The sequence below is a fragment of the Ostrea edulis genome, chromosome 4 (assembly GCF_947568905.1).
Source record: "Ostrea edulis chromosome 4, xbOstEdul1.1, whole genome shotgun sequence".
NCBI lineage: Eukaryota > Metazoa > Mollusca > Bivalvia > Ostreida > Ostreidae > Ostrea > Ostrea edulis.
In genome coordinates this window covers 81596903-81618446 of record NC_079167.1, presented here as the reverse complement: position 1 = coordinate 81618446, position 21544 = coordinate 81596903, and the positions used below count along the sequence as shown (strand labels likewise).

General features: G+C 36.4%; 3 protein-coding genes across 8 annotated transcripts in view; 1 reads left to right on the top strand and 2 right to left on the bottom strand.

Annotated features, from left to right (window-relative positions):
• Positions 1-920: 920 nt before the first annotated feature.
• Positions 921-6663, bottom strand: LOC125669729 (uncharacterized). 3 transcript variants are annotated; one of them, XM_056163940.1, is made up of 3 exons: positions 6456-6591; positions 3419-3509; positions 921-1989 (listed from the first exon to the last, which is right to left on the bottom strand). In XM_056163940.1, the coding sequence occupies exon 3, from the start codon at positions 1974-1976 to the stop codon at positions 1566-1568; it is 411 nt and encodes a 136-aa protein (XP_056019915.1). In that variant the 5' UTR covers positions 1977-1989; positions 3419-3509; positions 6456-6591; the 3' UTR covers positions 921-1565. The 3 variants fall into 3 exon arrangements, with proteins under 3 accessions (XP_056019915.1, XP_048760407.1, XP_048760408.1); XM_048904450.2 differs by lacking the exons at positions 3419-3509; positions 6456-6591 and adding an exon at positions 6598-6663; XM_048904451.1 differs by lacking the exon at positions 3419-3509.
• A 23-nt stretch (positions 6664-6686) lies between these two features.
• On the top strand, positions 6687-15330 carry LOC125669726 (N-alpha-acetyltransferase 25, NatB auxiliary subunit-like). Its single transcript, XM_048904445.2, has 2 exons — positions 6687-6971; positions 12464-15330. The coding sequence occupies exons 1-2, from the start codon at positions 6726-6728 to the stop codon at positions 15128-15130; spliced, it is 2913 nt and encodes a 970-aa protein (XP_048760402.1). The 5' UTR covers positions 6687-6725; the 3' UTR covers positions 15131-15330.
• A 3578-nt stretch (positions 15331-18908) lies between these two features.
• The window catches only part of LOC125670898 (sacsin-like), a 30108-nt gene continuing 27472 nt past the window's right edge, over positions 18909-21544 (bottom strand). For all 4 annotated transcript variants that reach the window (XM_056163937.1, XM_056163936.1, XM_056163935.1 and 1 more), the window contains one exon: positions 18909-21281. In XM_056163937.1, coding sequence (XP_056019912.1) covers positions 20994-21281 — 288 coding nt within the window. In that variant the 3' untranslated portion in view covers positions 18909-20993. The remainder of the gene's footprint in view (positions 21282-21544) is intronic.

Genomic DNA, 21544 nt, shown 5'->3' with positions numbered 1-21544 from the left:
TACAAAATAGATAGTTGGGCAAACACGGACCCCTGCACGCACCAGGGGTGGGATCAGGTGGAGTAAGCATCCCCTGTCGACCGGTCACACCCGCCGTGAGCCCTATATCCTGATCAGATAAACAGAGTTATCCGTAGTCAATATCAGTGTGCCAAGAACGGCCTAACAATTGGTATGAAACAAGTCAGACAGCATTTGACCCAATGATAGATTGTATTGACGAACTAGATCGTAATAACGACCATAGAATTTGCGAAATGCTGACTTCAATTAAGACTGTTGAAACCCCTGTACCATCAACTTGTTTGTCAGTAGCTTGCCTCGATTTAAAAACTGACCATACACAAAACAAGCTCTTGCATATTGAATCAGTTGAGATATAGAAACACCATATGCAGGAGATAATGGAATATTGCTACATAAATATGGGAATTTGACGATGGAGAAGCCGAAATCATCCTGTTTGTCATACAGTTGAATTGTCAGTTTGCCGTTAATGTCTACTTTCAATAAAATATCTAAGTATTAAGCAGGAGTGGACGACTCTGTGGTGTAATTTATTTTGAGCTCACAGGGATATATCGAAACGACATAAGAATGAAAATTATTATTGTTAACAGGTAAAACGTCGTTGATATATCTAAATGTCGAAATGAAGGCCACAGCAAGAGATTTTTTCTTCTCACATAGAAGTTTTTTAAAAATAAATTCTTTTTCATATGAATATAGAAACAAGTCAGCTAACAAAGGAGCACAATTCGTGCCCATGGGAATTCCAAAAGACTGATGGAAGACCTACTAAAGATTAACCAGTGTTGTGAGGTCAGAAGGTCGTAGGTCAAGGTCACCATGTCAGATATTATGAGAAATGGATTTTGTTTAATTGTTTGAGCTTTAGAAATGAAACGTCACACAAAGAATTGATGATGACCCCTAAAATTGTTTTTATTTGGTTCAGCAGGTCAAGGTCATTGATCACATATTGTAAAATATGACTTCAGTGAAAATTTATAAAGTACATTTACTAATTCAAACACAAATGGAATTCATGAAAATACAACACAGATCTATAAGGCATTCATAAATTACCCGCAACATTTCAAGTGTTTAAAACACAGAATAAATTATATACATTATGTTCTTGTACAAAAATAAACATTTAACATATTTAACAGCATACTACTGAAACATTCTGAAATTGTTCAGAGAAATGATATGATAGTATTCAATTATCAATATTTGTGTGTTTTCTGTAGATTTAAAATATCTGAAATTGCAGAAATGGGTCACAAAAAAATTAATGAAAAAACACAGTTTTTTGGAGCATGAGCAGCTACGAAATGTACAGGCACTAGTTCTTAAACAACAATGTGCATGATATCAACACCAATCACATAATGAAATTCACAACAAGGTGTTGTTAGGTACAAATATTAAACATCTGTTACAAATAACACAAATATACGAAAGGTAGCTAATCATTCACGTCAATATTGTAAAATCCATAATTTAAAGCACTAAACTGATGACTCTATTAAATATCCTGATATATAGCATGTATGCTTTTATCCTCCTTTTTGAATGTCTCCCACGAAATCACCAAGCAGTTTTAAGAAAACGTCCCTCTGTACTTGATTCCCGATAAACCTTGTGAGGGCTTCTATCGAGGAACTTCCCACTAGCTCCTGTACGGCTTTTACAACCTTCTCTTTGTCTGAATCACTTAAATTCTTTAATACTTTAATCATGGCAGTGTATTCATCAGCACACATGTACCCAATCATGGAACCTGCCATTCCCCCAATCCCAGCCCCAAGGGGCCCTAAAAGGACCCCACCAACTGCCGTACCCCCAGCAGCCCAGGCCATCTGCTTGAAAATCCCTCGGGCACTTTTCTTGAGTTCTTCATTGGTCTCGAGGATCTTTATCAGTTGATTGTAATAAGGAATGAATGCCATTCCCAACACACCTGCCATTTTTTTCTTTGCACTGAAAAAGAATGTCAAAATTGAATATATTTTTGATAAAGTTTATTTTCAATTAAATATCATTGAATGTACTTAAATAATGCCTAAAAGAATGAGTATAATTGGAAATATGTATCAATTACATTACAATATTACATGCCCTACTTTCACTAAAAGTAAAAATATTGATAGATATAGGGAAAAACTGTATAAAGATAACAACTGCGTGTATTAATTTTTAAACGGTATATGGATAAGATCTTTGCTTCATACAGTAAGAAATGAAATCGAACTTGCTGAATCTACTCCGAAAAATATTCTAATTCCAATAACTGTAAAATGATAAAATGTTTACCAGGGTACAAAAAATCTTAAGACTAATTGACAATATGGACAAACTGATAAAATGTAATAACATCATCATGCTGTGTGCAAAATAGTTTCTGCAACTTCTGCACTTAATTTCTTGTGTCTTCCATTTTTAATGACTAATGTATGAGATAGGAATCTAAGTTTAGATCACAGACCTTCCGAATGTCTGTGTGAGCTATGAATGGAGCACTATGACTAGATCTGAGCTATAAAGAGAACACTATGACTAAATATGAGCTATGAATATAACACTACAACATGATCTGAGTTATGAATGGAGCACTGTGATTTCATCTGAGCTTTGAATGGAGCACTTTGATTTCATCTGAGCTATAAATGGAGCACTTTTGATTTCATCTGAGCTATGAATGGAGCACTTTGATTTCATCTGAGCTATGAATCGAGCACTATGACTGAATCACACAGAAGTTTTCAAATGTCTATAGGCTCATTAGGCTGCACAAAATAATAGTTTAGGAAAGGAATAATTTTTTGTTTGGAACTATTTGAGATACATATTTTTGAATTATGGAAAATTTTTCAATTTCAAAATGTTATTAAATGAAGGTTAAAGGATGTGTCTCAATATCTATTTTTCCTTTCGTTTCTTTTTTTAACACTAACAACTTACTTATATAGCAAAAAAAACAAACAAACAAACCCTGCAGAGAGTCATTTCACACAATGTCACGGGAAATGGGATAGATTACACAAATCACTACCAACAGAACTTTTCAGTACCGACAGCACACTATCAGTAATCATCAGCATTTATCAGTAAAAAGCTACTCTTAGTACAAGTTTATTCCATCTAGTAGTGATGGTAACCAGTTTCCAAATCAAAATATTTAAATTATGTATACAAGCAGGATTATGTGTAATCTCGGCAGAGATTCATCTCAGCTGAATATTTGGACTGACGCCTTCACTGAATCTCAGAGCAGTCCTTCATAATTCATGTCTGAAAATTTACTTTCAGCTTCTGCCGGTTCTAGCAATTAACGTACACTTAGGTAAAGGTGTCAGTCCAAATATTCAGCCAAGCCGAATCTCAGCTGAGATTAGATTATGTGTAGTACCTGAGTAAATTGAAACCATGATCAATGACTTCCTAGCGCCAACATCTGTGCATCAAAGGACCCCATTGGAAACAAGCTTTCATGGGTTATCCTTGGTATATTGTACATATATTCGTATGTATGTGTGTATATATACTGAATAAACATTTAGTCATTTTAAAGGGTAGCTAAAGGTACCATAGGCCAGTGTATGAAGCTCACTGTAAATTTACTAGACATGCAAGGCTGACTGTTTGTAAAAATTGTAAGTTCTGCCAAAGACCTACTAGCCCTGAGAAAGTTTCTGCTATTTCAGAAATTACCTTTATTACTAATTAAAGCAATTATATGACTAGGACTCAGTTCCCATAAGTTTAATCCCAACCATATATAATTTTATAAAGCCCCTTGTTACCAGTATGATAAGTAGATTTGACACATCCAGGGCTCGAAATTAGCGAGAAATACTATCTGTACGAGAGTACATTTGAAAAATAGCGAGTACAAATAGTGGAAACTCGAAAATCTTAGTGAGTGGTGATTTACAAACCATGATCGTATTGTATCCGTTTTATACGGTGATGCGCTATTCGCTTTTCTTAAACTTGCATTCAGAATACAAATGCTTACATGAATGACCGATTTCAACAACCGTTTCTATCTGGATTTTTCTTTTATGATTTTTTAAGAAACTCTGAGTCAAACAAATGCTTTAGAGGTCGGACATCGCATTATGATGAAAAATATAGACATGTGCCACGAGTCCTATTCATTTATAGGGGTGATTAAATTGAATTCCAAGTATGAGGTTTTTGTTATTCATTTATCTTTTAAAAAAATCGGAGTCTATGTTTTACCAAGTCTTCCGGTAGTCATTTTTATCAGAATGACCTACATGGTATCTACATTAATTATTTGTCATATTGATGTCGGGTTGTAGTGCTGACACGAGTGCACTGCTCCGCGCCTAGAAGATTATCAAAAAAGTCCATGGGACTCGTGATCGTGCTGCTTATAAACCACGAGTCCGGGATTCGCTTTGAAAAATCACTAGTGACACCTCTGATGTGGCATGAAATTGGAAGACATTGGATCTAGACCTGTGGTAAACAGGTTGTGGATTAGAGGTGTGATGGTCAAGAGACCTAAACATTGCACCATATGACTTACATAACTTAGTGTCTTGTCCAAACGATGCCTGTTGACCCACTAGGATCAATGATGGGGAAAATCATTGATTTTAAAAAAAAACTATGAAAAAAAAGAGCACTGCTTCATTATTTTTATTTTAGCTTGAAGGTTTTCATTTTAGCCTGTGGATTTTTTACCCACAGGCTAAAATTAGCCCGTGGTAGAAAAAGTTAATTTTGACCCCTGACATCTAAATTTTATTTTGTGGGAATTTTAACAAGTCCATTCGGGCGTCTCTACAAAGAAATTTATTAGCCCACAGCAAAATTTATACATCTTGGGCGGTCGGGTGCATGGTTAACTTATTTCAAACACTGCACTGGCATATAAAATGTCTACTTTCATTTTCAATAAATTTTTCTGTATGCATCATGTAACCTTTCACTATAGAATATATCGAGCATGTACCCTGGGTATAAAGTAACACTTAAAACAGGGTCCTAATTTCTTGCCATATACGATTAATAGAGGGCGAAGCCCTCTCACGACCCGAAGGGCCGTGAGAGCGGAGCTCTCCCTATAGGTAACACGTATATACATGTTTAAAAGGAAAATATAGGAAAATAATGAAAAATTAACCATACCTATGGAACTTGAAAAGTTTGGTACCAATGGCGTCGATTCGAATATTAGCGCGTGGACATGTATTCCTCCATTTTGAATCTCGTCTACCCTAGTTCACGTCGTTCTGAGATGTTACACATAAAATCCGTAAAAGCATGTAAATCTTATTTTCTTAATCATATATAATCACTCCACGATTAACGCCATGTTTTTTGTTGTGGCTCAAACGCTTTGTTTGTAAATTTGCTAAATAACGACGCTGAATATGACGTCACAATGTACTGTTTACATCAATTGCGTTATAGTTCCCGCGTTCAATATATAGGTGGATTAAATGTCCAAAAATTAGGATGCTTTGATACAGCTCCGTCCGCGTGCTAACTTCGGGTTGTTTTTGTCCTGTTTTGGATATAGATACTAATGTCAAAACTTTTTTGCTTCGCCCTCAAACACGGTCACGCCGTAAAACATATTATTACTCAGTATGTACTAAAACACTACATGTATCAAATGTCTGCGAGACTCGTTATACACTTTCAATATTCCATCCCACAACGAGAGGACGGACTTGAACTAGTATGGTCTAAACCTTAACTTTACTATTCACAATTAGGCCTATAACTATCCATATTCAAATACTTGAAAAGGATTATAGAGGGCGAAGCCCTCTCACGCCCCAAAGGGCCGTGAGAGCGGAGCTCTCCCTATAGGTAACACATATATACATGTTTAAAAGGAAAATATAGGAAAATAAAGAAAAATTAAACCATACCTATGGAACTTGAAAAGTTTGGTACCAATGGCGTCGATTCGAATATTAGCGCGTGGACATGTATTCCTCCATTTTGAATCTCGTCTACCCTAGTTCACGTCGTTCTGAGATGTTACACATAAAATCCGTAACAGCATGTGAATCTTATTTTCTTAATCATATATAATCACTCCACGATTAACGCCATGTTTTTTGCTGTGGTTCAAACGCTATGTTTGTAAATTTGCTAAATAACGACGCTGAATATGACGTCACAATGTACTGTTTACATCAATTTGCGTTATATTTCCCGCGTTCAATATATAGGCGGATCAAATGTCCAAAATTAGGATGCTTTGATACAGCTCCGTCTGCGTGCTAACTTCGGGTTGTTTTTGTCCTGTTTTGGATATAGATACTAATGCCAAAACTTTTTTGCTTCGCCCTCAAACACGGTCACACCGTAAAACATATTAAACCTATTTGGAACTAAACATAGAAAGTGATACTTAGTGAGAGATCCTAAACTACAAACGCATATTTTTGACTTACACTGTTTAAACTGTAAGGAATATTTATGTTTCTTCGTCAAGTTTGTGTACTGTCCTTTTTCCAAGGCTAGACTGATCGTTAATCTGACGTAATGGTAATATTTTTTAACGTTTTCATTAGAACAGAAACTGGAAATACGTACACGCTCCTAAATGGTGAATGATGTACAACAGGCATGAAAATCCCGGAAGATCTTTGTCATTTGAATGCTTTAGAAAATGAAGAGGGCACCTGAAAATCAATGTCACTTAAACGATTGTATTTCCGAAAATGGCATCCGGTAGCCATGTGGATGTCAATGAAAGGCGACTTCGCCCAATTTATGATTGTCTGGACAATGGAAATAATAAGAAGGCAATACAAGAAGCCGAGAAAGCTCTGAAGAAACACAAATACTTCCAGTGCGCAAAGGTTTTGAAAGCATTAGCGCTGCTGAGACTTGGTCGTCATGATGAGAGTTCAGTTATCCTTGATGAAATCCATTCCCAGCACCCTACAGACGAGGCTACCCTTCAGGTGACCTATTAATGAGCTTATCTAGTTAACTCGAACTAATACACAATGATTTTTATCCTTCTTGTCATCATAACGATATTAAAGGGCAGATAATTCATTTGATTTTTATGGAAGGTGAAAGCAGAGAAACCATGTAAATTTACAGCGGTAAATTAATTTAAGATTCGTGTAACAGACAGGTATATATTCACAGAGTTCCTGGAAAAATCTTATGGCTGAAGGAAATAAAATGGCTTTTAAAATCTATCTCTAGCCCTCACACATTCTTTTGCATCAAATTGGTGTTGTTGCATGAAATTTCGCTGCAGAAGGACAGTGGTTTATAGAATAAACTAGATTACCACTATTCTCCGAAACTACCAAAGAAACGACCGAAATTACCATTAAAAGGGACTGAAATTACCAATAAATAGGTGGAATTTACTAATAAAGGGGCCGAAATTGTCTCGATATATATGTTCATCTATGTGTGATCAAGTTGCATAAAATTTCATGAAGATTGGTACCAGGGGTCTAGAATTATGCTTTCCCGTTGCTCGGGGCAAGTGCAATTTCATCTTAGGAAACAGACCTAGAGTGATAAGCTTACCCACACAGGAAAGTAATAAATTTTGGAATATGTTTATTCAGATCGTATTAAACTTAATAGAGGGCGAAGCCCTCTCAAGGCCCAAAAGGCCGTGAGATCGGAGATCTCCCTATAGGTAACACGTATATATGTTTAAAAGGAAAATATAGAAAACTAATGAAAAATTAAACCATACCTATGGAACTTGAAAATTTTGGTCCAAGTGGCGTAGATTCGAATACGAGCCCGTGGACATATATTTTTCCATTTTGAATCTCGTGTACTCAAGTTCACGTTCTGAGATATTGCATAAAATCCGTAAAAGCATGTAAATCTTGTTTTCTTAATTATATATAATCACTCCTCAATTAACGTGGTTACAAGTACCATGTCTCCTATGTTTGTGAATTTGCTAAAAACCTACGCTGAATATGACGTCACAATGCACTGTTTACATCAGTTACGTCATGTTTCCCACGTTCAATGAATAGGCGGATGCTTTGATAGAGCGTTATAGGTGCTAACTTCAGGATATTTTTTGTTACTGTTATGGATACTAGATTTTATATTTTAGCTTCGCCCTCAAAAACGGTCATGCTGTAAGACATATTACTGCCCACGTTAGATTAATAATCGATACAACTACAAGACTGTCACATCATCTTAGTATTGTTAGTTTAAGCAAGTAGCATTTCACTACTGGTGGTAACGTTGCTCATCTAACATCAAAATCTATCCGGATAACCCACAGAATTCCGGAATGATTCTGGCACACAACAGTGTATGATGTGATTACTTTGTTTCTAGGTGGGATTAAATGATATTTAGGCAGAATAATGAATTTACAAACAATTATGATCGCTTGTGTTTTTTATGAAAGAAAAATAATAACATCTATTTAAAAAAAATGCTAAATTGTATTTGTTTTCTTCTGGAGTTTAATTTTCAAAATCAATTTCTTGTTTAATGAAAATGTGAAAAAATGAATTTGTTCCAGTATGGTTTTGCTAAAAATAGTTGCTAGTGCTGGAAATGAGAAAGAGGCACAGAGGGGTGCTAAAGACAAGAATGAAACTAAAAGTAAACAAGAAAAAGATAATATCTATGACAAAAATATTTTTATTTTTTGGCAAGTGAATTTTTAACTCGGGTAAGTGAATTTCTAGGTAGTACTTGCCCGTGGGCAAGTGATTGAAAAAATAAATTCTAGATCCCAGGGTACATGTAACAATTTGAAGTTTGGTTGGTTGTACAGTTGACTCTCGATGGCTCAAACTGCGATCTCTTGGAGTTCTCGGTCTCTTGAAGTGAAATCACAGTCCCAATTTTTCTCTCTATATAACAAAGCAAATTTACTATTGATCTCTCGAATGTTTGATCTCTTGAAGTGAAGTTGGACTCCGTAAAACATATTTCATTGTTTTTCATTCTCGATCTCTCAAAGTCGTGGTAATGTATATCCACCGTAACCCTAGCGTGTAATAATTTCCCCTTGAACCTTCCCTGGATTTTGTTGAATGATGGAGGATAGTGTGACTGTGGTAATTAGGTGTTTCATGGGTGAAGCATTGCCTGTGCTTCTTTGTGGAGGTGACACGCTTGAGTATATAATTAGCTAATTGATCAGTTTACACCTTACCTTGGGGCTTGTGATGATTAAAATTAAGTATAATCCAGCTATGAATAAAATCTATAATTTGTTTTCACTTGACAACCAGAGATTAAGTGTTATACATAATTTAGAGATCTACTGACTGTTAAATTTCTCGAGTTTGTTCTTTTTGTAAAGTTAATCTAGAACACCGTTTTATTCATTCGTTAGAAGTTTTGCTTTGTGTAAAGTGAGATAATATTGTGCTCTGTATAGTTAGCGATAGTAAAACTTTATTGGAATTTGGTTTTGTATGGCTATCTTAATAGCATGATTAAAGAACAAATAGATACATAAACTTTGAAATCTTTTTTTTTTAATGCAAAATAATGTTCTTTATTTTGATATCATATTAACTATCTGACAAATATGAAGAAAAACCCGTCAAAACGATATAATAATCTTGTTGGTAAACATTTCCAGTTACTGTAAAATCTGAACCATATTGGTGGATCTTCAATTTCCAAATTGTGATCTCTCGAACTCTCGATTTCTCAAAGTTTTATCAAGGTCCCTTGAACTTCGAGTTATCGAGAGTCACCTGTATATTGTTAAGTAACATCCCGCTGGAGAATTTTTAGCTTATTTGAAGACATCACCATTGCTGGTATAGGGCTGCAAAATTTAGGCCTACGCTAGACACTTACAGCCTTTCAGCAGGGAGGGTTTTTTATCGTGCCACACATACACACAGCTGTGACATGAATCCTCGGTTTTTGTGGTCTCATCCGAAGGACCGCCCCATTTAGTCACCTCTTTCGACAAGTAAGGGGTACTGAGGACCTTTCTAACCCAGATTCCCACAGGACCAATTTGAAGAAGGTGTGGTATAGAACTGACTATTGTAAAATGTTAATACGAGATACGTCCCTTTAGAATCTCTTGTATATATTAACTTGTTGAACAATGAATAGGAAGTAGCGATATCGGATACCTTATACTAATATGTACATAACGGTGTGACCGTTGGACCAAGCAAAGCATGAATGGTCATGTCCAAGGGATAATAATATTCATTAAAGTACGGTAAATTAGATCGAGATCAGTCTTCACGAAGAGCGAGGCCAGTGAATTTTAAGATTGAGTCAGTGAAAATCAAGAAGTCCGATGGCTTGTAGACATATTTTAAGTCACATTGAATATAATGTTGGATATTCTAAACGTCTCATTTGCATATATACCTTCAAGATAAAAATCACATAAAATGTTTTGGACATAGTGGTTTGTAAACTTTTTTTTAAAGTAAAGAATGATAACTATACTTGTAAATGTCAAGGTAACTTGTATGTAAATCACATTAATATTCAACAAACAACTTGTTGAAACAACGAAATTGACTGTAGACGTTCCGCATCACACCGGTAATTGCATTGTCTAATTAAAGTGAACTTCTTCAGTTGGAGTTACTTCTTGATTGTATGCAATTTGTATAGTTTGTAGAAATAATCAATTGTTTACATTTGATGGTGGTAGATAAGACTACTTCCTAAGGTACACTCAGACTGTTTTCGTGTTTGCAAAAAATATGTAAATTTGTAGTCTTGTTTGCGGGTGACGAGAGAGAATACTGCGCAGTGTTGTTTTTCTGGTATCGACAGAAATGATGTCTTAGGATGGATATGAATAAGCGCAGTAATCATATTTGATAGTTTCAGTAAATTATTGTACAATACATTCCATAACGTATGTGATAAACATGTACTATGAAAATTTGGATTGCCAGTAAATTTCACTGTGGGCCAGTAAATTCAGACGATTCACTGGTCTTACTATTTGAACGTTTTCGTGACTGTGAGATCATTTTTGCATAAATGGCTTGTTAATTGGCATTGACTGTCGGACACAGCAAGCAGAATGTTTTGTCACTAAAAGCAAAAAAAAAAAAAAAAATCTTCTGTTATTTTGTCTTTCCTGGTAATTGGTATACACTGTTGGCCCATGGATCAAATTGTGGGCCCATGAACTTTTAAAGGTCAGGGGCCCCACATGGCCCCTAAGGTCAAAGAAAATATATGTGTTTCCTATTTCACTCCCCAAAAATTTAGGTAGGGTAGGTAGGTAAACGTTTTATTTTATTGAAATATTTTATTTGAAATCTTAGTTTTTGATTTGAATACTGGTTTATATACAGTACAAAAACTTTTCAAACATTTTGAAGATCAATAGTAGTCAAAATGTAAATCATAGAAACTCAAACGTGAAAATAAAATAATTCCAGTTCGAAAATTCTGGAGTTTTATTTTATGATATATATTATCAATAAAATATTTAGGGTCAGCAGGAAAAATGTAGGTCAGGTCGGGAAAAAGGAAACACAGGTAGATTTTATTTTGGCCTAAGGTTTCAAAATGTTAACCACAACCCTGATTACAACAACAAATACTTTTTTTCAATGAAGTAACAGTCTTATATTTTTATACCCACATGAGTTGCGGAGGGTATAATGTTTTTGGTCAGTTTGTCAGTCCTTTTCTTAGCAGCACAACTCCTCTGAGACCACTCAACAGCTTGGTGTAGATGTGCATATTCCCAGGAAATTCATTCTTGTGGGGATCTGGGTTAGAATAGGTCCTAAGTACCCCATGCTTGTCATAAGAACCGACTAAATGGGGTGGTCCTTTGGATGAGGCCGCAAAAACCGAGGCCATGTGTCACAGCAGGTGTGGCACGATAAAGATCCCTCCCTGCTCAATGGCCATAATCGCTGAGCTTAGGCATAAATTTTGCAGCCCTTCACCGGCAATGGTGACATATCCATACTCCTTGTGTGGCTTCGTATGAATTAAAACAGAGACAGCTGAGGAATCAGTAGAAGGAAGTGGCGATGCCCATACAGCTCACAGAATTTTTAGTGAACTTTAAGAAAATGTTGGCGATCCAGCTGACTGAAATGCCCAACGTCTTATACTTATAATCTACTGCTGAAATCATAATTCTATAATGACCAAGAAATATGCCTGGTCTCTGCAATGCCACTTGCTATGTACTGAAAATACTGTGTTTCTTTTGGCAGATTAAGAAAAGTTTACAAAAATTATCATTGACAAAATTTCCTTGATGATTAACATAAAGGAGAGGGAATTGTAAATATATTAGATGACAGCTTGTGACAAGCACAAAGATCTTACTATATTCCTCAAAATAAATGATACACTGCACTATGTGGCCCCATTAAAATTTCCTGTGGCCACATTTTGTGTTTATTATGAATGATAAAATACTATAGTCATCACTCATCAGATAATTGTTGATGTTGAATTTTCTGTTTTGCAGGCAATGGCCATATGCTACAGAGAGGTTTACAAACTGGAAGCCATAGCAGACCTTTACGAGAATGCTAGAAAAAATTGCCCAGAAAATGAAGATATTCTCTCCGCATTGTTCATGGCCTATGTTCGCTTGGGTGATTACAAAAAGCAACAACAGACAGCCATGTTACTCCACCGGCTTCAGCCGAACAAGAATCCATACTACTTCTGGGCAGTGATGAGTATTGTAATGCAGAGCAGTGAGAACGAGAAACTGGCTAAAGGCATGTTCCTTCCCTTGGCCGAGAGGATGATCAAGAAATACGTGGACGAAAACAAGATCAATGCAGAGGCTGAAGTGCAGCTATACTTAATTATACTAAACCTTCTGGGAAAATGGGATGAAGCATATGCAATTGTGACAGGACCCTTAGGAGAAAAACTAACAAGTGAAACTTTCTTCAAAGAGAGGAAATCTGCAGATCTGTTCTCAAATTTGAACAAATGGCCAGATGCAAATGCCAAGTTCAAGTTCCTGTTGAGAGAAAATCCAGATGACTGGCAGCATTGGAAGAACTACATTACTTCTTGTCTGAAAATAGTTCAATCCCGCTGGGAACCACCAGAAGATGCTGGGGACTGTGACACTGATTACACCATTGACATGGCATGCAAGTTCATAAGTCAGACCATCTCTTCGCTCTCAGATAAGAGGTCACTTCGAGGCCCTTATTTGGCACAGCTGGAACTGATAAAGGTACTCAGAAACCACAGTGAGCTCTCAGTGGATGGCACAGGATCTCCCATGGAGCTCTTCAAAGAATACTTCAAGGTGTTTGGTGACAAAAACTGTTGTTATGAAGATATGAAATTGTTTATTGATTTAATAACAAAACCACAGCAACTGGAACTGGTCGACTCTTTCACAAAAACTCTAGAACTGCATAACTCCGAAGGCAACATTGTGTTTGCATCAGATGTGAAAGTTATGCAGCGTCATTTAACCATCTTACAGTTGTCAAGGTATCTTGGGATGTATGATAGCAAGTCCACAGAAGAGAAACTTGCTTTGTCTAGGGAATGCGTACAAAGATATCACCATGGCTTAACTTTTGGCAAAGATCTCCTTATCACAGATATTCAATTTTCTGACAATTTTTTGATGATGGCAGCTTACCTGTTGGTGGAAGTTTGGGAGGAATTAAAAGATCAGCATTATCTTATCGAGGCCATAGTCCAGCTGCAGAAAGGCTTTAAAAACTGCCCAGCCAACTTCCAGTTCAAGGTTCTTCTCATCCACTTGTTCTCTGTGCTGGGTGCTTATGGCCCTTGTCAGCAGTTGTACGACAGTCTGGAGGCCAAGCACATCATGAACGATACCCTGGGATACGTGATCTCCAATCACATGGTAAGGCTTGGTCACTTTGCTGCTGCTGGTACAAACTTCGGAAGCATGCTGAAATTCTTTGCTGTGAATCACAAGGAGACCGCGGAGTATCTGATTGCAGCGTACAAATACGGATCCTTCAACAAAATATTTGAGTTTGTGAGATTCAGGGAAAAGTTGCAGAATTCCCTTCAGTATGCCTGTGCTAAAGTGGAGAGCATGCTTCTTGACCTAATTCTGGAGACATCTCATCATCAGAGTGTGGAACAAATGGTGACCTATATGGAGATTGATCCATCAGAAGAGGGAGCCCCTGCTGTGGAGTTTGGCAAACTCTGTGATAATCGAGATCTAAGAATCCTGGAAGCATGGGAGAAAGAAGTCTTTGACACAAATGCAGCCATTGACTTTTCCTTCAAGGAAGAAAAAGCATGGCTTAGGATTAGAAGTTTGACCTTAAGAATTCTTGCTTGTGCAGTAAACATAGGTCAACAAGTTGGATCCAATACAAAAACTATGAATAATGGAGTGGGTTCCGAGAAGAAGGCCCCAGCTGAAATTCTCCAGTCACTTGCTAATGAGCTGTCAGAACACATACAGGAATATAAGAAGGACTTCAGCAAAGCCTACAGCTACTCTCTACAAGGTCCAAGTCCTACACGGTTATCCAAATATCTTTCAGACGGACATTATCAAGTTGTGTGTGCAATGATTGAGAACATTTTACTTCTGTTCAAACTGCAGTTAGAGGATTTAGAACATTCAGAAAATGAAAAACTGGAATCACCTTCAGAGAAGGTTCCAGAAATCCTTGCCGGCCTCCTAGCGAAGTACAGGTGCACTTTACTTACAGAAACAAACGGGAAGAAATCCATTAACACTGCTGTCATTGAAAACCTTTCACTGCTGGTCGAGACCATGTCACATTCAGCCATTTTGACAGGCGTCTGCCACCGAATACTTAAACCACTCAAAACCTCATGGAACAAGAGAAGTCGAAAGAAGAAAACCGACACACCTCCTCCTCTGCCTGCTGTCTTCTCCAATTTTACGAAGCTGGTTGCTAGTTTTGACTCTTGTGCCAAAGATATGCATGTGGCTGTTCGTGATCTTGACCCTGTGCTGTTATCGATAGATCTTGGCAGTTTGAGCTTAGCCGAGTCGGAGGAGAGTGATTGTCCAGAAGAGGCAGGGGTCCGGAAGGATGTGTTGAAGAGTATGGAAACTAGTTATCAGACTTCATCTCGAGAAGTGTGTGAGCTAATCCATAACAAATTACAATATTTCAATAGCCTAAAACTGTGAATGATGTACTCAACATAAAATTTCACTGAAAGCTATCAAGAAATGTTATATTTTCTGAGAAAATACATGTAAACAAAATCATTTTACATACTCCGGAGCTTTGGATTGATCCATTTTGATTTTGATACCAAGAGGTCTGTATTTATGTTGTGTTTGGATGAGGCTTGATTGAACAATATACAGCAGTTTTGAAATGCCAACATTGTCTATATTTCTGTTCCATTTTAAATTATCACCACTCTACAACATTTCAGGGGATATGGTTTCATCCATAAGGTGATATTGGACACATTTTAGCAAAATCTCATAGTTCTCAGTTCCTCACATACTAGTGATGAGTGAGGAAGATTCTTATTGCTATTGGGTCAAAGGTCATAGTAATCAAATGTTATACTAGTGCATGTACTGCTGTGGGTACATTGTACCATGAAAATAGTACTCTTTTTCTCTCTCATACTTGCCACAGAGATGGCATTAATGAAGAGGAAGTTGTCTATTTCGGGGTAAAAGTTCATAGGTCCAGGTTGCACTTGGTACCATTATTCTGTGTACAGATTTTAATCTACTCAGAATCCAGTTCTTAGCTAGTATGTATGTCCATTATATAGCTAGGTTCCTATTCACTGCAGTGTTGATTTCAAGGTTTTGGTATACAGTGTAAATAGCAAATATTAATCTGCAGTAAAAATAACAACGTGGATCATAACCTTCTATACTAACAGTACCAGTGCGGATTTCACGGCCATACATCCAGTATTTAGGAAATCAAGAGTTTGTAATGTAAACTAAATGATGTCAAACCCATGTCAACGGTTGGTTTGTAGTAATCGTTATAGACAATGTTGTTGTTGGTTTGTAGTAATCGTTATAGACAACGTTGTTGGTTTGTAGTAATCGTTATAGACAACATTGTTGTTGGTTTGTAGTAATTGTTATAGACAACGTTGTTGGTTTGTAGTAATGGCTATAGACAATGTTGTTGATTTGTAGTAATCGTTATAGACAACATTGTTGTTGGTTTGTAGTAATTGTTATAGACAACGTTGTTGGTTTGTAGTAATGGCTATAGACAATGTTGTTGATTTGTAGTAATCGTTATAGACAACATTGTTGTTGTAGTAATCATTATAGACAACATTGTTGTTGGTTTGTAGTTATCCTTATAGACAACATTGTTGTTGTAGTAATCATTATAGACAACATTGTTGTTGGTTTGTAGTCATCGTTATAGACAACATTGTTGTTGGTTTGTAGTAATCGTTATAGACAACATTGTTGTTGATTTGTAGTCATTGATATAGACAACATTGTTGTTGTAGTAATCATTGTAGACAACATTGTTGTTGGTTTGTAGTCATTGTTATAGACAACATTGTTGTTGATTTGTAGTAATCGTTATAGACAATGTTGTTGTTGATTTGTAGTCATCGATATAGACAACATTGTTGTTGTAGTAATCATTGTAGACAACATTGTTGTTGGTTTGTAGTCATTGTTATAGACAACATTGTTGTTGATTTGTAGTAATCATCATAGACAACATTGTTGTTGGTTTGTAGTAATCGTTATAGACAACATTGTTGTTGGTTTGTAGTCATCGTTATATACAACATTGTTGTTGGTTTGTAGTAATCGTTATAGACAACATTGTTGTTGTAGTAATCATTATAGACAACATTGTTGTTGGTTTGTAGTTATCCTTATAGACAACATTGTTGTTGTAGTAATCGTTATAGACAACATTGTTGTTGGTTTGTAGTAATGGTTATAGACAACATTGTTGTTGGTTTGTAGTAATGGTTATAGACAACATTTTTGATGGTTTGTAGTCATCGTTATAGACAACATTGTTGTTGTAGTAATCGTTATAGACAACATTGTTGTTGGTTTGTAGTAATGGTTATAGACAACATCGTTGTTGTTGTAGTAATCATCATAGACAACATTGTTGTTGGTTTGTAGTAATCGTTATAGACAACATTGTTGTTGGTTTGTAGTCATCGTTATAGACAACATTGTTGTTGGTTTGTAGTTATCCTTATAGACAACATCGTTGTTGTTGTAGTAATCATCATAGACAACATTGTTGTTGGTTTGTAGTAATCGTTATAGACAACATTGTTGTTGGTTTGTAGTAATTGTTATAGACAACGTTGTTGTTGGTTTGTAGTAATCATTATAGACAACGTTGATGGTTTGTAGTAATTGTTATAGCAATGAGTTACAGCGCTTACCAGAATCGCCATACCCATACAGATAGTAGTCCAACAGTAAATCATGAACTCTCCTGGACCAGTACTGTACGTGTACGTAACAATTGAACAGACTCCTATTGGTAATATTTAGATCTTTGATGATATAGGGCAACTTGAACTCTTTGTGTCATGATAGAAAAAAGAATTATTTTCCTTTGTGACCACATAGTGACCTCACCCTTTGTCCTTGGTGTGAACAGAATAAGGAGGTTATCTACATCGTCATAATGGCTGACTTCCTTCTAAAACATGGATGAAAATATAAATATTAGCAATATTTGTCTATTCATTAAAAAAATTATCGTCTAGCTGAGTAGCTCAGCACGTCGACTGCTGAAATGTAGATCGCGGGTTCGAGTCAAGTAGGGGTTTTCAATTTTTTTTTTCGAATTTGACTAAAACTGCTTTTTTTGACTAAATAAAGTAAATCTGAAAATGTTCAATTTCAAAATATTGTACATATCCCCCACTTTTCATTCATATCAAATTTCTCTGGTGTAGCATACCTCCTTAAATCTACTCTACATGAGGGGGCATGATAAGTAGGTTGCAGAGTTGCACATTTGTTGTTGCTTTGACAAATGGTACCCCTTTGGTTGTTGAGAATTAAAGGTGTTATTAATAATCTTATAATAGTGCCAATCATTGTGAATTCATCTGCAAACAATGCAATGTGAGGCTGTATTAAACGAATTTACAATTGGAGCTGTGAAGATCATGGATGGTGAAAAGTAGCAAATATCTTAAATAGCCAGTTTTATGATCAATTTATAAAACCGAAGCATTTCCCAATACTTGTGAAAAACCGCATTCTTGAGTCAAAAGAATATATTCACTTGTTTTATTTTCTAAAAAACGTATCATTGAGTCAAATGCTGTCTGACGTGTTTGATACCGATTGTTAGGCCGTTCTTGGCACACTGATTTTGACTACAGATAACTCCGTTTACCTGATAAGGATATAGGGCTCACGGCGGGTGTGACTGGTCGACAGGGGATGCTTACTCCTCCTAGGCACCTGATCCCACCTCAGGTGTGTCCACGGGACCGTGTTTGCCCGACTATCTATTTTGTATTGCTTATAGTAGTTGTGGGATTGATTGCTGTTCGTTATCTTCACCTGTCATCCATCACACCGACGTTATATAATAATCAAATTCTCATAGGCGAACATATTGACACAGTTTGTTAATAAAGTAGGCGGACATAGTGACATTTGAAAAAAATTGGGGGGACACATAGTGACAGTTTGGTCCAAAATTTGGCAGACATTTAATGCAGGCGGACATATGATGATAGCGGACATAAAAGTGGGAATGGGGTGATCCCCCGTTTCCTTTTACCCTGTCCATAGGATCACTCAACCCTTAACCCTCTTTGGACAATATCCTCGCAGAGAGCCTTTGGGTTTGCTTTTATTACTGTCGGTCGGGATGCATAGCAAAGTGTGCCGCCATGAATGATGCCAACTCTGAAGCAAACTGAAAATTCCCAAAGCGTTAATAAGGACGAGAAAATTCACCCATGTTTCTCATTTTTATTATGATGTAATGACATAAAAAGACACAATTACAATAAGTCTGTAGAGGAAGATACCTACTTTCCACATCGCTCACCTGCGCATTGAATACGTTAACTTAGAAAATAAATAAAAACTGCTAACCTCAACTTGGACCTGTACTGGTCAGATAATCAAAATTTCACTTTAAACTGTTTGCTATATTGACAAAATGTACCTACATGTTTTGAAGAGAAGGATTATATAAACTAACTATTGTGTAAAACCCTTATTGTAGACGCATCCTGGACCATGCCTAGGTCTGACTGCACGATACAGTCCAGTGGCAGATACAGAATGAGATGGACAGCATCTCCCCAATTCCTGGTTAACTCTAACAACTATCATTCTTGAAAAATTCTGGATCTGTTCCTGCAGATGCATGCTCCCATACCCAGTTTGACGAACTGTTCTCTTCATGCTTGTATTTAAAGGGTATTATTCCCTTATGTTTCTATCTAACACCTAAACCCCCTGTTGTGGATCCAGGGGTCATCAGAAGTTCAAACAAACTTGAGTCGACACCGAAAAAGGTAAATGCTTTCCTCATGGGTTTTACCGAAAGGATTTGAATACAATTTTTCAGTATACTCCAAAGTAAAACACCCCAGGTCCATTAAAGGCTTTGTCCTGACTCCAAGATACAAAAGAAATAGTTAAATAAAACCTAGTACATAATCATTAGAAACTGTGCCCTTGTAGTCCTATATAATCAATGAGTGAGGAATTCAGCTTTTATTTAGGTCCAAGGCAAACCTAGTCCACTGATGAATTTTTTCCACTTTAATTTCATACTTCTTCCTTTTGCCTTTATAAGGGGGGGTTGGTTGGTTATCCATTTCAATAAAAGTAAATAACCAAAGAGTTTATGCCTGACAGACTTCAGACTAGATCAGAAAAAAAAAACCCTCACCAAGCCAAAACTTCAGGTGAGCTAAAACTCAAAACGCAACAAAATAAAGCAGATAGTAACAAACTCTACATGTATACCAGAATAATACTATATGTGTAAAAGTAAACAGATCCCTAAACACAGTTCAAATGTATATCAAAGTACATAATAACATCTGCATCAAAGATGAAAAGTAACAATACCAAACCACATTATACCTACAGATCTTAGAAGGATGTACAAACACTGTAATATGCTAAATTTAGAACATCGGTGCACACATCACATCACTTCCTGTGTTAATTTAAATCATGTTATGCAAAACATTACAACTTACTCGCCCCAAAAATACGGATTATGTTAGTTAAAATGTGTTTAATGAGATTCGATACACTGCAATGTTTCCAAATATAATTATCTTCCATTGTTACAGATTTGTCATTTTGGCTATTATTCCAGTGACCGGTTGAATGTCGCCTGATAAGGTTGTACTGTATTTAAATCCCCTTGAAATCTTTTCACCTCAACTCAAATGTTCCATTCAGAGAATTTAAGTTTAGGGAAACCTTTTTCTCTAAAACAAGCACATGCATATGTTCTACATTTATAATGGTTGAGTTATTTCTCCACAGAAAGAACAAAATGTCTGACATGGGCTTATTGCCAATAAATATCTTAGGTTAGTGTATCAAGCCTTAATCACATTATATCAAAAGACCCAAGACATGGATTCAATAACGTTATATAATGGTACTGTTCCCACACAGTCTATTGACATGGATTCAGTAACGTTATATAATAGTACTGTTCCCTCACAGTTTATTGACATGGATTCAGTAACGTTATATAATAGTACTGTTCCCTCACCGTCTATTGACATGGATTCAATAACGTTATATAATAGTACTGTTCCCTCACAGTCTATTGACATGGACTCAATAACGTTATATAATAGTACTGTTCCCTCACAGTCTATTGACATGGATTCAATAACGTTATATAATAGTACAGTCTATTTTGAACAGTTGTTGGTATCTATTACAATAAAAGTTAAAAGAAACAACAGCATATATAGTACAACAAATATTGTTTTCCCACTGGTTGTGAACACTATGACACGTTCAACAAACATAATGACACTTATAATCAAAGACAACATCATCCCAAACAGTTTTCACATTCCTCAATCAATCTCGCTGCAATTTCTACAGCTGCCTCCGCCTGCTGACGGGTAAACTGGTCCCCGGGTATTTGTCCACCGTTGGGGTATCTCATTGTTGTGTGAAGATTGGTGACGCTGTTAGAAAACTGATTCACCAAGGCTTGAACGGATCCTGAAGAGGATGGAGCCGATGACAAGGACGACAAATCATGGGTGGTCTGGTGTCTAGAGGCAATGTTGGCATCCTTACCATACATCATAGCTTTAACTGCCTTCTCGCACGACTGAAATGAAGAAATTATGCCATTGTAACTAAATAAACTTCATAGACGACAACAATATAATTTTGACCCGTGACCTGAAATTCAGTTAAGAAAATCTTTTTATGGTCATCATGTGTCAAGAATCAGCATTCAAATGGAGACAAAATCTACTTGACTCAAAGCATAGACACCCCTTTCAGCAGTGGAGAATATCAAATTCTTTCTTAACACCAATTCAACTGAAAATTAATTGATTGATTGTATATTGTTTAACGTCCCATTCG